Source organism: Sparus aurata, chromosome 10, assembly GCF_900880675.1.
Source record: "Sparus aurata chromosome 10, fSpaAur1.1, whole genome shotgun sequence".
NCBI classification, from domain to species: domain Eukaryota; kingdom Metazoa; phylum Chordata; class Actinopteri; order Spariformes; family Sparidae; genus Sparus; species Sparus aurata.
The window spans coordinates 14,185,093-14,201,823 of NC_044196.1; the positions used below are offsets into that span (position 1 = coordinate 14,185,093).

Here is a 16,731-nt window from a genome sequence, read left to right on the forward strand (position 1 = left end):
AATGGAAAGTCAGGACAATTCCAGCCAGACAAAATGGAGGTTTTTAATGAGAATTTGGGATGAATTCAAGTCATTTGTGGTGACAAAAATCTTTTACTGGACGTCAGGACTATTTCCAACAGTATTTGTAGCGACAAAACCAGATATTTTTGACAGGAAATTTGGACATTTCCAGCCAGGTGTGTGGAGACCAAACCAAATATTTTCGATGGAACATCAGGACAATTCTAGCTAAACAAAATGGGTGTTTTTAATGAGAAGTCGGGACAATCCCAGTCATGTTTGCTGTGACAAACCAGATATTTTTGACAGGAAGTCAGGACATTTACAACCATGTTTGTGGAGAACAAAACCAATTTTTTTCGATGGAGGGTTCCAGCCAGACAAAATAGGTGTTTATTAATGAGAAGTCAGGACGATTTCTAACTGTGTTTGTGGCAAGAAACTGGATACTTTTGAGAGGAAGGATACGATAAAATATTGCCAGATGCACTGATAAAAATCGACACAGGCATCACCACGGTAAATACTTCTCATGTGTGTCTTCTTGACAGTGATCAGTCTGTTCTGATCAGATCAGTCTCCAGACCCCAGCTCGCCAGGTTCGTGTGAAGGAATGTGTCAGCCCACAGGACCGGTATGTCTGCTTTTCTGAAGCCCTGCAGCTGACTGGATGACAACAACACACAGTGTATCAGTGTATATATACTCACAGTCAAGGTGTTTCTTCTTGGGTCCGCTCACTTCATGTGTGGTGGCTTTGCACACAGCCTTGCTGATCGCCGACCCGGTCATGCTGTGCTGCGCTGCTGCGATCCGATCCGTGATAGATTGGCCCGACATCGCTTCTACTTTTCTTTTCCCCCCTCGATCAGCTAAAATAGCTCAATAACGATCCGATCAATGGATCAACTCCCTGCGGGGCGACAACTCAACGTGACTTCCCTGTCAAAGAGCAGGTAAAAGGGGGCTGCGATCACACACCCGCTGTTGAGTTTTCTCTCTCCAGGTGCGTATAAAACCTGTGCGGTCTCCTCTGCAGTAATGTCAGATCACTGGCGGCAAAAGCAAAACAAAAAAAAAAACAAAAAATACAGGTAGAAAACCACAATCAACAGACTAATTGCAGTTTAAATTGTTTGGCAACTTGTTCCTCTATCTAGTAAACAAAACACGACGACACTAATCTGAGCTAGTCTGTGTTAGCTAATGTTTCCGTTGCAGCACTCGAACCAGGAAAGAGTCCCACTGTGGATTTTGTAAACACTGTTAATTACTTTCTGGCCACAAATAAACATAGCTAACTTGGCTGGTTTGTGTGTAACCTGGACGATAGGTTCGGGACCACCTCGGGTGAAGAGAAAGAAGAGAAAAACAAAGAGTAATCCGTGTGAAATCACAGCTTGGAGAACGCCAAAGGAAGAAAAAAAAAAAACTCGAGTTCCTCCTCCACGTCAACTTGTTAGTTAGCTTGGTGTCTTTAGCTATCACTCGTCGCTCGGCAAAGTGTGTTTTAAACCCCCTCTTGGGTGTAAAAAGTCACCAAGAATTGAGCAGCGCATCGTTTGGAGCTTTCAAGAGGAGACTGCGTGACTGACAGCCGGGACAGGTGTGGTTTCTCCCGGTGAGACGAGCTGCGAGGAGCAGCGGGTGTTAGCCGGGAAAGCTAGCGGGGTTAGCTAACCTGCCAGCCAGCCAGAGAGCGAGCGCGAGCGGCTGTAGTCTGAGCGGAGCCGGCGGAGCCGTTAAGTTCAAAATGACAGCTCCCTCAGCTCGGGTGTTTCCCCTCACAGTCCTCGGGCTCAGTCGGTGCTGTCCTCCCGCTGTCCACTCCACATTATCGGCTCGTGTGTGTGTTTCGCTCCCCCGACAGTCCTGTCCTGCGCTGCTGTCTCAGAAAGTCTCTCCGGTGCTTTCTCTTCACGGACTGACTGCCCTGACTGGCTGCTTGCTTCTCTGCCGGACAAAATGGCAGCGTGAAAAATCAGCTGATCTCACAACTGTGCTGCGTTCAAGGCCTACAAATGGACTCGGAATCTAGAGAACTGGAATCCCAGTACTTTCTGTACGTTAAAATGCTTTCTTCATGCCTTTGTTTTTTGTTTAGTAGTGTTCTGTTCTTTTATTTTAGCCAACTTTTTAGTATTTTTTATTGAAAACTTTTTACAAGAGCCGATTGATCATTTGAGTGTTCGATATCATAGGCTGATATTGATCTATCCCAGATATTAGTATTGGCATATGTGTTGACCAATATGGATTGTTCTGTTTTTGAAGAGGGATTATCATGTAGAAAAAGCGGTTTGGTATCTTATAATAATTAAATTACAATTTTTTTTTATTATTTATTTTAAATGTGTAAATTAAATACATTTCAGTTTGTGCTGACAGATCTGGATATTGTTGATAGGAAGTGGAGAGATCTCCAGCTGTGTTTGTAGTATTTCTTTGTACTTTTTACATTAAACATTTGCACATTCTAAACTGCAGCTCTTAATGTATTTTATTGTTTTACACTGAATCTTATATTTATGATTCCTGGCTTTTGCCATTCTTTGTCCTCCCACTGACCAAAAACATGTCCAAAAGACGTTTTTTCAATTTTTTTTCCACCGGAGAGACAGAATTATAGATGGTTTTCTTTTTTAGACCTCTTTTCAGCATGCACTAGTGATGTCCTGGTGACACCCTGACAGGGTTCAGAATTAAAGTTTTTACAATGTGATTTTATATATAATTTCAACTTTGGTAACAGGCGTCTAAAGAACGTCTTGTGGTTCAATATTAAGGATTTTCTGAGGACAAGCCTTTTTTTTGATGCAGCAAAAACTACAGGCTAGATTTTAACCGAAAACCTCAACCCCAATAGTCTGCATGAGGCATGCACATGTAACATGTGAGCTAGTCATTAACTTTGGTCATCCGGCCTCCATCAGGTAGGCTGATGCCCCAAGGTTGGATGAGCAAAACGTGATATTTGATAAAGCTGATAAATAGCTCTCCTGGTAAAGTGCATGCCTCATGCGTGCTGCAGAGGTCAAGGTCGGGAGTTTAAATCCTCTCTGTAGCTTTTGCTGCATGGGGTGAAATTTAGCCATCGTAAAAGCTTTGATTTTGAAACTTCTTTGGACGTTGAAATGATGTCTACCATTAACAGTGTAAAGATGTGAATTTTCAACCCCGTACGGAGATCACTTGGACTAGACAATTTGAAATGACATCTGAAAAGGAAAAAAAACATTAATCCTGGAGTGGAATTAAATTCAACATTGGCAAAGATGTTGAAAAGACGTCTTTTGGATATTTTTTGCTCAGTGGGCAGACACAGTACTGCAAAAGTCAGGAAACATAAACATATAATAATAACAATTAATAGATAACCTAAAGAAATGTGCAACTGCTCACTGTTAAAAGTATACAAATATATATGCATTTAAACACATCAATAAAACAAATCAAATGGTAACAACAGTAAAGAAAATAATAATATGCATTTGTATCTCTTGAGGTTATCTGGGTAAACTGCGATAAAAAGAGAGCGACATATTTATTGTTTTTAAACTTTTTTACATTGTTCAAAGATTAATAGCAATATTTCCCATTGCCCGTGAACGCCTCCACAGTCTATTGGCCCGGGTCTGAGGAGTGAGTGCTGCGTTAAGGTGTTTCGGATAAAATTATAGCGGAATTTTTGAGACAAACGTATCAAATGTCACGTCTTTTCACACGATGAGGTCGTTTCCGGCGCTGCGCGACATTAAAACGACCCCAGTCTCTGATCTCTGTCCTCACCAACGCGTGTCTGGCGCCGCGTTCATCCACATTTAAAGTGGTATGAACTGATCCCTCAGACGCCGTGTCCTTGTTTGACTCCAGACTATGTGGAACACGGTGTGCTGAAAAAAAAAAAGACGAGTGGGAACCGCTCCTGCTGCACCGCGCACAGCCCAGTGGGCACCACACCGGATCTGAGGGCTGAATTAATCAAATATCTGGCGGCTGTGACTGGATTTCACACTTAGTATAGTGTATAACGTGTAATTAGATACCAGGCTGCTGGTCCCAGGCATCACAAGTGGCCACAGCTGCATGCATGTAAAGAATCTGTCTTTATGCAACGAGCTGTTATCAAAAATAAATATGAATTTTTGATTGAAAGTACAAGCGATGAGTGAAACAGTGCTGCCATAACTCGAGACTGTAGGTGATTTTCTTTTTCTTTCTTTTCACTTTCAGAGAAGCAGCTGCAGTTTGCAGTATTTCCTGCCTGTGTGAGAAATACTGCAAAGTGACCCCAGCAGCAGCAGCAGCAGCAGCAACAGACAGACAGCAGGTGAATTCCAGGAATCCGCCGCCGCCTCTCGACCTCCAACGACCTCTCCTCTGCTCCCCGACCGGAGGGAGAAAACACTCTCCAAGATCTGATGATTGATACGATGAACTGTCAAGAGCAGGGTGATGAGAAACACTCCTGCAGCACAGCCAGACAGAAATGATCAGCACTCGGAGGCTGAAGGTGTGTGTGTGTGTGTGTGTGTGATCCACCTATAAGCAGCCTCACTGGGCTCATCTGGTATCTTTTTCATTTCTGAATCAGGTGTGAGCGCGATGTGTGTGGTGAAAAAGTGGCAGCCCCAGTCGTCAGGATGAAAAGATTGATTCACATTTGTGTGTCACAGGCTACAAGCCGTACAGGAATCTAATCAAAATGTGTCATATCGCGTTCACGTTACGTGTTTTTGACCTGACTTTTATGTCTGTAGTCGATGGCGACAAGGCTGGGAAGCCAGTGACCGCAGTTCAAGCCTGTGTTCCAACATTCTGGAGTTTAAAACCAGGAACAGGATTTGAACCTTTGCAAGCATCACATCATGTTTGTGGCGACAAAAAACAGATATCCTTCACAGAAAGTCATTAAAAAACTGTGTGTCATTAAGGAGACCTTGGGACGATTTCCAGCCGTGTTTGCACAGACAAAAAAAAAAAAAAACGCCATCTTTGACCATGTCCAGGTATCTCCAGCAGCGTTTGTGGAGTCAAAACTGGATATTTGCGACTTGAAGTCGAGATAAGTTCCTGTCATGTTTGTGGCAACAAAATAACATATTTTTGAGGGGACGTAAGGACACGTCCAGTGTGTTTGTAGCAGGACAACGGGATACGTTTGATGGTAAGTCTGGACAATTTCCAGCTGTGATGTGGTGACAAAGCCCAGCGTTTTTAACAAGACATTGGGATGATTTCCAGACGTGTTTGTTGAGACAAAAAACGGATATCATTGAGGGGAAGTTGGAAGATCTGTGGCTGTGTCTGGAGCAGTGCTGTGCACGGGGGGGGCAGAGGGGGCGGTCACCCCCCCTCGTGGCCCAATTGTTGAAAAACGTGCACTAAAGTGCCCTGTCGGGAGCCAAAACGCATGCTAAACTGCCCTCTTGGGAGCCAAAACGCATGCCAAAGTGCCCTCTTGGGAGCCAAAATGCATGCTAAAGTGCCCTCTTGGGTTTGCAAAACGCGCACTAAAGTGCCCTCTTCAGTGGCGAAAACACGTATATGCCCTTTTTTTTTCTTTTCGCCCCTGCCCTTCAAAAAAAAATTTGTTGTGGCAACAAATCTGGGCATGTTCAACAAGATCTGGGACATCTCCAGCTGCGCTTGTGGCGACAAAATGGGGTGTTCTTCATAAGACCTCGAGACGGTTTCCAGCCATGTTGGGCCGGGTCCTTTAACTTGACATTTCCAGTCAGCCAAAACTGGTATTTTGTGCCAGAACATTATCTTTTCCTCACTCTTACCCAGTGTTTGTAATGGCTACAACTAACCAGAAAAATTACGTTTACAACAGAAAGAAATGTAAAGTTTCGACATATCTGTGGTTCTGCAGGAACATTGACAACTTTCACTCTCGCCACTGGCCTGAAAAGATGTGCATGCTGCAGAAACAAGGAAATAAGAAGTGCAGCCACAGTAGATGGAAGTGGTTAGCGCTGCACAGACCACCAGGGAGGCTTCAGTTCCCAGCTTTGCATGCTCTGTGTCACAGCTGAAAGTACGCCAACATGCGCTGAGGGGAAAAAGAGAGAAAAAAAAAACAGCTTCTTTCATGTGCTGTAACAGCTGCAGCACTGGACCCAATCTGCTTTTCATTCCTGCAGTTAATGTTCTTGCAGCTACTTCAGTCTCTGCCTCAGTTTTCTCCTGCGAGTCTCACGAGATAGAACCCAACATACAAACACCACTTTACCGGATCATGTGAAATTGAGTGATTATGCACATGAGGAATTGATTCATGGCAGCGCGGCGAAGACTGGCAGGCAAGACAGTCACAGTGACGCCTGCAGGGGAACGTGAAGTCTCCACCTGACTCGCATGTAATTGAAAGGAGCTGCGGCACCCGGGGGAGAACAACTCAGGGCGAACACGCAAAACCGTAGAACCAAACCCCCGTCTGTACCCGATTTCACCCCTCAGCCAAAGACAGGACTCGTCCCTCCCTCCTGACTCGGAGTGCGGTGTTGCCATCTGCAGGCGGAATTGATGAACTCCCTATTTCCATGGCAACTGCGTGGATGCGGCCCCTGGCAACAGGCTCCAGGCCCGGGATTGGAGTCCTATCAGCAGCTGTCAATCATGGGATGAGCCGCTGCATCGCCTATGAGGCCAATGTGCTCGGAGAGATAGGAATAAATCCATTACCGCGCCGCTGACAGGGACGGGGGTCAGCCAGAGACGGAGACAAAGACGGAGAGCGGAGGACCCAGAGGTGCTCACAGTTCATCCATAACGTGTAAATAGACTGTAGCCGCTACGGGAGGGTAGTTTTCACTGTGATCACCATGGTTACGATCGATCGAGGAGCTCAGTTTCTATAATGACGGCTCTTGTCTTGTCTCGACCTTTACGCCACACTTACTGGAGCGTGTTTACGAGCGGGGAAAGTTTCCTCTAAAGTGGTGCGAGCCAGATGTTTGGCCATAAACTGCCGCCGCCGCATCACTATAATCGTGGATTGATTGGGCAGCGACGTTTCGAAGGGCTCCCCTCTGAACTCGCAGCAACTAAAAATGATACTCGAAATAATATCACGGCAGAAAGCCTCACTTCAAACACAGGCTCTGGCTGAGGGGACCCTCATTGATCCATCCACTGTTATAATATATGTAAATAACTTTTACTCCGCCGGCTCCAAATCCATCTTGTACTCTCCTCTTTAATCATCCGTTCCTTCCTTCGCTTTTCATGTCTCATGCAGAAGAGGTGGGCGAAATTTCCCCAGTAAAATAAATCATCTTCTATTCTGTCGTTTTTCCAGCGACATTGTGCATGTTTTTCTGAAACGTACTGCATCGGGATCCTCTTGTACTTCTGGACTCTTGCGTTGTTTTGTCAGAAAGAAGATTGCTTGAACCTTCGGGTCATCCTCCTCCCCACGCAACTTCTTTATTTTCTACTATGTTGTGTGTTTTTGATTCTGTATACAGTGTAATTGCTCGCACATCTACAGCAGCGGGTCCTCGACCTTTCTGACAGCGCGGACCGACTTTTGCAGCCGCGGTTGCTCACTTTCCCCCAGCACCCCACACAAAAGGGATATGGAGCGTTTACATCACCGATCACAATGAACTTTATGTTATGTAGCTGGAGACATATTTTTGGTTGAATTGAGTTTTTCTCTGCTTTGTATTTCCATTTTCCTCACTGTCTAAGGGCCTCTTTTCAGTCCCCGTATGAAAAAAAACCTGCCCTTGACACACACTAAACCGGGGCTGAGTAATACAAAGCAAGGGAAAATAGATAACAAAACACACTGCTGTACATATATGGCGATGACATAAGCCACTGTACATCCTATTGGGTTTTCTCATTGGAACCTCAGATCTACAGAACCTCAGGGACTAGAATCAACATATGTCCAATAATTCCAGTGTTTTGCACCCTAGACTGTAACTGAAGTCACTGCAGAAGTGCCTGAAACCTGCATGTTTTTGTAATTGCCTGCAGAGGGTAACTCCTGGTTGCAAAAAGAGGTGCGGTTGTATGTAAGCTTATGAGAAAAATGGCCCCACTTCTCACTTGATTTATTCCCTCGGTAAACAGTTTACTAATGAGTTTATGGTCTCAACCTGTAGCTTCAAGTCTTCTTCAACGCAGCATGATGCTCATTTTTTAAATTAAGGTCCCGTTTAGAGTAGACGATTGCGACTGACGGGGGTTCTCAGGAAGATCCAATCAGGGTGTCCTGGTCACTCCTGGCTCTGACCAGAACCAAGATGGCAACAACCATAATGCCAAAGCTGGGTTAATGGCAAATAAAGTCAGAAGTCAGAAGTGCAGGAGCAGGAACAGTAACAGGCATAAGCAACACTGACTTTATGGTACAACTGCAGCAACTAAGGTGAATTGGTCCAGTGGGGAAAACGCTGAGGGCACCTGGTGGACGGATGGAGAATGGCAAGTCTGGAGAGTTTCTAACTGAGACACTGCTTTTATGTTTTAATGCAGTTTATGTGGAAATGTTTGCAGAGGTTGCTCTAAAGATTTTTACATGCTATAGTTGATCTGTTTCCTACCGTAATCACCGATCAGCGCAGCCTCAGTTTGGAGAAGTAGAGAGCAGCTCCAGCCCAGAGGCTCAGCTTTGTACTGCAGTGAACGGGGTTCAGCAAAAAAGCTAAATTAACCACCTAAAACAAGGCTCACCTAAAAATGTTTACATCAGTTCAAGTGTACGTTCGTATAGGGAAAATTCACACCGCTTTACATCGCCGTCAGACCGCGCTTTCTTTTGGCACTACATTTTCTATATACATACAGCGCGAGGCCCAGCAGCTGGGCCTCGCGCTGTATTCCGCCGCTCGCAGATCAGCTGTTACCCAGTTACGCTAGTGCGTAGGGATACGGGGGTTCTGCGGTTGAGAAAATGCCAAAAGAAAGCGCGGTCTTACGGCGATGTAAAGCGGTGTGAATTTTACCTATACAACGTACACTTGAACTGATGTAAACATTTTTAGGTGAGCCTTGTTTTAGGTGGTTAATTTCGCTTTTTTGCTGGACCCCGTTCACTGCAGTACAAAGCTGAGCCTCTGGGCTGGAGCAGCTCTCTACTTCTCCAAACTGAGGCTGCGCTGATCGGTGATTACGGTAGGAAACAGATCGGCTATAGATATGTACTTTATATGACCCCACTTCAAAAAAAACGAACTATCCCTTTAAAGGGTCTCTGTGTAGTTCTGGAGAAGAAGCTCAAACTAGAATATTAATGAGGCGACAAAACAAACTCAGAAATATTTATCTCTTCCATAAGTGAATAAACGAGCTGTCCTCAGAGGAAAATAAGGTCCCAGAACACTGTTTTAAGCTGTTTGGTGGCTCAGGGGTAGAGCCAGTGTCTTGTTATTGGATGGTCGTTGGTTCAGTTCCCCTGCTCTGCATGCCAAAGTCTCATTGGGCAACATACTGAACCCCAAACTGCTCCTGATGTGCTGGGCGGCACCTTGCATGGCAGCCACCGACCATCAGTGTATGTATGAATACTAGAGAGTCTCTTCTGATTAAGATTTACTTTCAAAAACTACAGAAAGCACCTTAAAGTCAACACAGATCTCACCAGTAAAACCAACCAACCATCTGTTGTAAAAAGTCCATACCACAAAGATTTTCCCTCCCCGTCAGGCTCGTCAGTCGTCCACAACTGTAGCCGTTACAGACTGAATCAATCCATGAAAGCTGTCAACATATGGGTCTTTAATAAGTTTGCACGGGTACGTTCTGCTCCACCGCGTTCAGAGACATCCTTCAATCAATATGTTCATGTGTATGCAGGTCGTGTGGATGCATGCATAATTCCTGCCCTTGCCTGCTCGGGATTCTCTCAGATCACTTATTCATTCGACAAGCTTTTTAAGAGAGATGAAGCTGAATTATGAGGCTGATGAAATTTAATCAGATCTGTTCGGATGCAAACTTGCGACTCGTGTTTCATCTGAAATCTCACTTTATTATGTATGTAGAGACAGACAGCAGAGGGTCAGACGGAGCTCTGTTTAGTTGACAGAGGATTTATTTTAAATGAGCTGACAGAAAAACAGTAGAAAAGAAGAGATTAGGATGTTTTGTCTCGCCCCCCCTCAGCTTTATGTCTGTTACGGTTGAATTCTAATTTTCTACTTTCCCAGAACATTGTGCTTATGCTCTGGTTAGGTTTAGGTGTAAAAAGCACTTGGTCAGGGTAAGGAAAACATCATGGTTTTGCTTAAAATACCTGTTTTGGTTGTCACAAACACAGCTGGAAATTGTCCAGACTTCCCATCACACGTATACAACTTTGGTCACCACAAAACAGGGGATGTCCTGACTTCTGGTCAGAAATATCTGCTTTTGTTACCACAAAGGCAACTTGAGGGGTCTGGACTCATTTAAAAACAGCCCGTTTTGTCGCCACAAAGACGACTGTAGATGTCACAAAAATATCTTCTTTTGTCGCCACAAACATGGCTCGAAATTGTCCTGACTGCCCATTCAAAATATCTTTTTTTTGTCACAACTGAAGATGTCCTGACTTCCAGCCCAAAATATCTGGTTTTGTCACCAGGAACACAGCTGGAAATTGTCCTGACTTCTCATAAAAAACAGCTGGTTTTGTCGTCGCAAACATCCCATCAAAGATACCAGTTTTTGCTAATGCTCTGTATAGGATTTGGCACAACGCCATAATGGCTTAAAACACCTGTTTTGTTCACCATGATCACAAATGGCTTAAGGTACACAACTCAACAACATATATAGCAACATTTTAGTCTTTTATAGACATTTTAACTCAGAAATTCTATGTATTATATCTTTGATTGGAGCACACAAAGTTATTATCCTTAATAATACAACCTCTCGATCATGTGGGCCATTTTCTCTGTAAGTTTTAAATCTATCAGCTTGCTCAAAGTTCTAAGCGAGTGACTTAACCATGCATTGAATTTGCCAGTGACGCTCCAGTGGCAGTTGTTAGTCACAGCTGGTGAAGAACCATGCAGATTGGTTGGCTTTCTTGTGAGCTGACCTAAAATAATCTGTACATTTGAGTCTATTTTTGTGGTAATTTCTCTCCTCTCTCTTCTGGCCCTGGCAAAGGAAGGAAACGTTGCTACTCTTAATCCTTACATAAAGCTTTGATTTACTCGGAGGCGGGGAGCTAAGATTACACATTTTACTGAGCGACATAAATTTCAAACGGGTTAAAATTCCTTTCACGTGAAAATACAGAATTCACGCACAGTACGTCCCATACAAGATATGATAAAGTCTTATCTATCAACTGTCAGCAGATATGTTGTCTCATATGTCAAATGTGAGACATTTCTCACATCAAAATCCCAGTTCTCCTGTGAACACAGCCAATTCACAGGTCTGAAGAATGTCCTTGTGACTTGTGAAGAAAGAGTCATATCCTGATTTGTGACCTAGCATCTACGAGAGTGATTCTCAAATCCACTGAGACAGCGGCTGATGGCTTCACACCATGCCAGCCAAGGCTTCTGATTTACTGCCAGCAGCGATGGGCTGGCAGCAGCCGATGCACACATATCTGAGGACCCACAGGTAGATGCCGCCGGACAGGACGGCGGTCACAGCCAGAAGCATGAGGCTGATGAGGGAGCGAGGACTCATGACGAGGGAGGTGTCGATGGAGTCATCGCTGGACATCTGGGCTAAAAGAAGCAGGACAGAAGAATAAAAAATAGTCACATAAAAGAGAAGATTTCTGGATACAAATGTCTAAAAATGACTCAACCTTTATGTTATAGATTGTGATGAGTTGTCTGATTGCATTTAATGTTTCAAATGCCAGACAAATCCTAATTTTACTCAAGGTAATGGTGTGTAAGTGACGGAATCCTCCAAGACGATTCATCATCTGGGAACCATGAATTTCTGCAACAAATGTTGTGCCAGGCTATTCTTTATTCATGTTTTTATTTTCTTGTGTAAGTGAAAACTCTGATCTGCAGAGGCGTCACCAAAGTGTTCACCACTCAGGGGACCACGAATATCCAAAAAATACAAAAATATCTCTGATGTTTGTTGACCCACTTCACAAAACACCAAAAAATTGTCATGGTGGTACGAAAGGAAAATTGGGGGGATTGCAAAACTCTTTGGGATGCATCCACTGGGGAATTTGACTTTCATGGCAATCCACCAAAAGACAGAAATAGTAGGATTTTTTTGAAATTCTCAAGGGCTCCAGCATGGAGACCCTCAATCACTGTATCTGAAGGGTCCTTGAAGATACCGGTGCATCTACAATGAATAGAGAGAGGGAGGAAGCTGATGGTCAAGTAGGCTAATTTTTTGCCGCACAGCTTGGCAGGTTAATCCAGCCATGATGATAGGTGATCTGAAGTAGTAAATAAGCTCTCACCACAAGTAGACGGGAGATTGGCTTCTCAACGACTGCTGCAAAATGGCTTGTTGACGAACTAGCAGTATATGTGGAGATGCAATCACACGCCGTTTCCAATAACATACTGGTCATAATTTAAAATGAAACTTCTTGACAGAGCACTTTGAAAAATGTGTTGTTCCTGCTTGATCGATGTTTTAAATAAGCAGAAAATGAAAACCCAGAAAAAAAAACAATTTTTAAAAAATGATTTCTGCCTGTAAGAGTATTGAACCCTGAAAATGTGTCAGCCGAGGGGCCCTTTATCTTCTCTTTGAGGCACTGACAAAAAACTGTAATTTACCATGGATTCTTCAGAAAGCTGAGTAGCTTCTTAACATTAAGCTTCCCGGTAGAGGCAATCTAAAATAATTGCTTTTCGTGTGTATTGTGGGATAGCTGCAGAAAACCCTCAAACCAGAAAGTGTACAGAGCAATGGAAGATTCACCAGAGATTTCGAGATTTTTCCTTTTCGACATGTTGAAAGTGAAAAGGTTGGTGAAGTCAGTCTGGTTGGAGCTTTGGTTGACGGTATAGGGTTAGGGTCGATTGCGTAGGATTAGGTTGGGGTCTGTGGTTCAGAGTTAGGGTTGATGCCACAGTTTTAGGGTTGATGGTGTAGGTTAGGGTCAATGGTGGGAGTTTGGGTTGATGGCGTAGGGTTAAGGTTGATGGTGCAGGGGTATGGTTAGAGTCAATGATGTGGGGGTAATATTAGGGTCAATGGCGTAGGATTAAGGTTGATGGTGCAGGGGTATGGTTAGAGTCAATGATGTGGGGGTAATATTAGGGTCAATGGCGTAGGGTTAAGGTTGATGGTGCAGGGGTATGGTTAGAGTCAATGATGTGGGGGTAATATTAGGGTCAATGGCGTAGGGTTAAGGTTGATGGTGCAGGGGTATGGTTAGAGTCAATGATGTGGAGGTAATATTAGGGTCAATGGCGTAGGGTTAAGGTTGATGGTGCAGGGATGTGGTTAGGGTCAATGATGTGGGGGTAATATTAGGATCGATGGTGCAGGGTTAGGGTTAACTACGTTAAACAACAGTGTATTTCCTGAGGACAACCCCACCCAGACTGAGATGTCATATCTGAGATATATGCATGAAACGCAGACTTCTCTTCAATATATATATGTTACTGCTGTAACAAAATAATTTCCCAGTCTGGGATCATTAAAGTAATTCTATTCTATTCTATTCTATTCTATTCTATATGTCCCTATATCAGGAGTGATGCTGCCATACATGTCACCAATAAAAGAATTTCTGATGATTAAACACATACATCCTCTGGGTATATGGAGAAATAGATTTAAAACATATGTGAAATACTGTAGTGAAATATGTATTTGTACATATATCAGCTAGCCAGCATTAGCATCATTAGCTACAAGAAACTGGCAGCCACTTGAGGGGGCAGATGATTTGAGCAACAGACAATTAGAAAGGGGGAGATAGACTGCCTGAATATTATCATTACTACCTTTGATGAAAAATAAGAGGGACAAAAGAGATAAAGATCGTAAGAAACTGCTAAAATAATGTGTTGACATAGAATACATAGAATAAGATGGAACATAAATGACACAGAATGCTTACAATCAAGGCGCACAGGTAGAAATGACATCTGCAAAGGCATGAATAGACATGAAACGCAGACTTCTCTTCAAAACACTGGAATAAAAACCAACACATTAATCATCTGCATGCTTGAAAAGGGCTCTTAAGAGATCAGACGCCTGGTGGGCAAAACAACCTGCACACAGCTGCACTCACCTCTGCTACAGTGTATAATCAGCAGCAGACTGAAGAGCATTTTCACAGCGGAGGGCATCTTCATGCTGGACTGGATTTACTGGGGGAACACATAGAAAAGTGACACATCTACTAAGATATGCAGCAAAAAAAAAAATGATGCTATAAACTCCACCCGATTCAACACTACATGTTTATATTTCAGTATATTGTGAAATTAGTAAACCTCGAAAAAAGGTGATATTATTTGGCACCAGATATTAAACATATGAGACACGAGGAAGAGGTTTAACTGTGATATAGAAGTGTGGACAAGAAAAGCATCATTTACAGAGTGCAGGTGTGAGAACGAGCCTCAGCAAACAGGAAGGGAAAACAATCCATTGACAATAAAAGGAGGATTTCTTGAGGATTATAATCTTCATGAATGCAGGGCACGCGGTGGAAATTTGAAACGAAAAGGAAAGCACAACTCAAATTCAGTGTTATTGCCGGCAGAGAGTAAACAAGCCCATTTTTCCAATCATGCCGACTTCAAAAACACATAACCGGCTTCTGTTTCAACCGCTAAACTGAAATGGAACCCTGCAGGAAAAGACATGTAAAACAAAAACAAGACGAGTGTGGGAATAGACAGAGAAGATTGTCTTCTTTCATCCCGACTCACAGATCAAAATGCGATCGCCTCCGTCCCTCTAAGATGCAACAGGTCCCTCGACATAAAAGCAGCCAAAAACATACCAATAATCCATTTCTTTTCAGGGGGACTGGAAAAAAAAAAAAACTCAATTTCAATCTGGAGAGCAGCGACCTCTGTTACTGAGGCAGAAAGCCTTGAGGAGACCTGGGAACCTCCGTCTGCCTTTCACACAGTGTTCCTTCCCTTGTCTCCTGCACTGATTTCAGTCATCATCGCTTTGCCAGTAATACAATGGGGGAGCGAGACAGAGGAGAGAGGAGGCTACATCCAAAAATAGAGTCTTGTTAGGGCAGAAAGAGCGATAAGAGGTCACTTCTACACCAGCAGGAGAGGAGGCTGAGAGGAGGGGAGAGAGGGGAGGGAATTAAATATGAATGCAGCATGGGGACCTCTTCAAAACATCCAAGGCATGAATAATCATAGGCAAAATGAAATCATTTTTTAATAAGATCAGGGGACATGGCTCCCTCTAGTGGGTCAAAGTGCTCTCACACACGGCGTCAGTCATCACATCATTTTAAAAGATGACAAACAAAAGTCTTTTCATTCTTTGTGGCCGTGATTTGAAGAGATAGCACAAGAGAGGGGAACAGTAAACTTTGGAATTGCGCGTTGATTCGAAATCAACAATTCACGGTGGATGTAATCATTTCGTCAGTTGCCGACAAGATAATTCACTTTTCTGCTGCACATCGAAGGCAAAGCTCGTAAACGTTTTTGCATTAGAAGCTTTTTGGGAGGAAAGTATGGAGGACCGAAACTGCCAAAAATAAAAAGTCGTAATAAGTTATATGAGTATATAAATAACCAAAAATAAAATAGAAACGCATATGTAGACTTTTATTAATTCATAAGAATGTGATAAAAAAACCACACAAATTAAATGAGAAACACATTCAATACAGACTTTATATATTAATACAAAAGCATGTAAGCACGCTGTCAATAAATAGCTGAATTAATACAAATGTAAAAAAAATACAGGGACAATAATAAATATTGATTCATCAAATAATGCCCACATTTGCCTCATTTTTTAGCGCATTTAATGGCTTTTTAAAGTAGTTATTGATCCATTTATATATTTCTTTTTGGCTGGTAGAAACGATGGACTGTCTCTTATGTTTTCTCTTTGTATTGTTAATAGGCCTGTTTTTCCTTCTAAAATAATACAAATTTACTGGTGCAAGTTGGTATTTTGGGTGTGTAAGTATGAGTTAGTTATGAAATCCACAAAGCACAAAAAGAAATAGCAATAAATCTAAAACACTGGCCCTTGAATGTGACACATTTAACATTATTGTAGCTCTCTCTCTGTCTAGTCAGATACATTGTTAACAAATAATCTGTTCTGTTTTATTTTGTCTGAGCTGGTGTAGTGATCTCATTGGATTCAATTAAAATGTGATAAAGAAAATATACATGAAATACAAACTGTATATACTAACACGATGCAACGTGGCAAAACGCACCTTTTATGACACAAAATCTGTCTTTTTGATGTAAATATGTAACATTTCTAACAATGACTATATATTGTGCTATGACTTTATCCCAAATGTTGCCAACAAAACCCACAAAAATTCTAGTTTCACTGACCAGGATGAAGGAAGTCGACGAATGTGACTGAACATAACGCGAATAAACATTTCAAACATGACCCACAATCCCATTCTACTGAAGACACGTGTCTTCTTTTAACAGACAAAACCCTCCCTCTGTTCTGTCTGCACTCCAATTCATCGATAATTTGACTTTGTACGCGACTCACTTATTTCCCGCGAAGCCTTTCCAGCATTTTTAAAGTGAATCTATTCAAACTGAGGCTGGATTGTGGACA

At 42.8% G+C, this 16,731-nt stretch overlaps 1 protein-coding gene across 10 annotated transcripts in view; it reads right to left on the reverse strand.

Moving 5' to 3' along the window:
- The window catches only part of LOC115589916 (phosphatidylinositol-binding clathrin assembly protein), an 89,074-nt gene extending 87,088 nt beyond the window's left edge, over positions 1–1,986 (reverse strand). For all 10 annotated transcript variants that reach the window (XM_030431081.1, XM_030431080.1, XM_030431079.1 and 7 more), the window contains exon 1: positions 714–1,986. In XM_030431081.1, coding sequence (XP_030286941.1) covers positions 714–843 — 130 coding nt within the window. In that variant the 5' untranslated portion in view covers positions 844–1,986. The remainder of the gene's footprint in view (positions 1–713) is intronic.
- Positions 1,987–16,731: the final 14,745 nt, after the last annotated feature.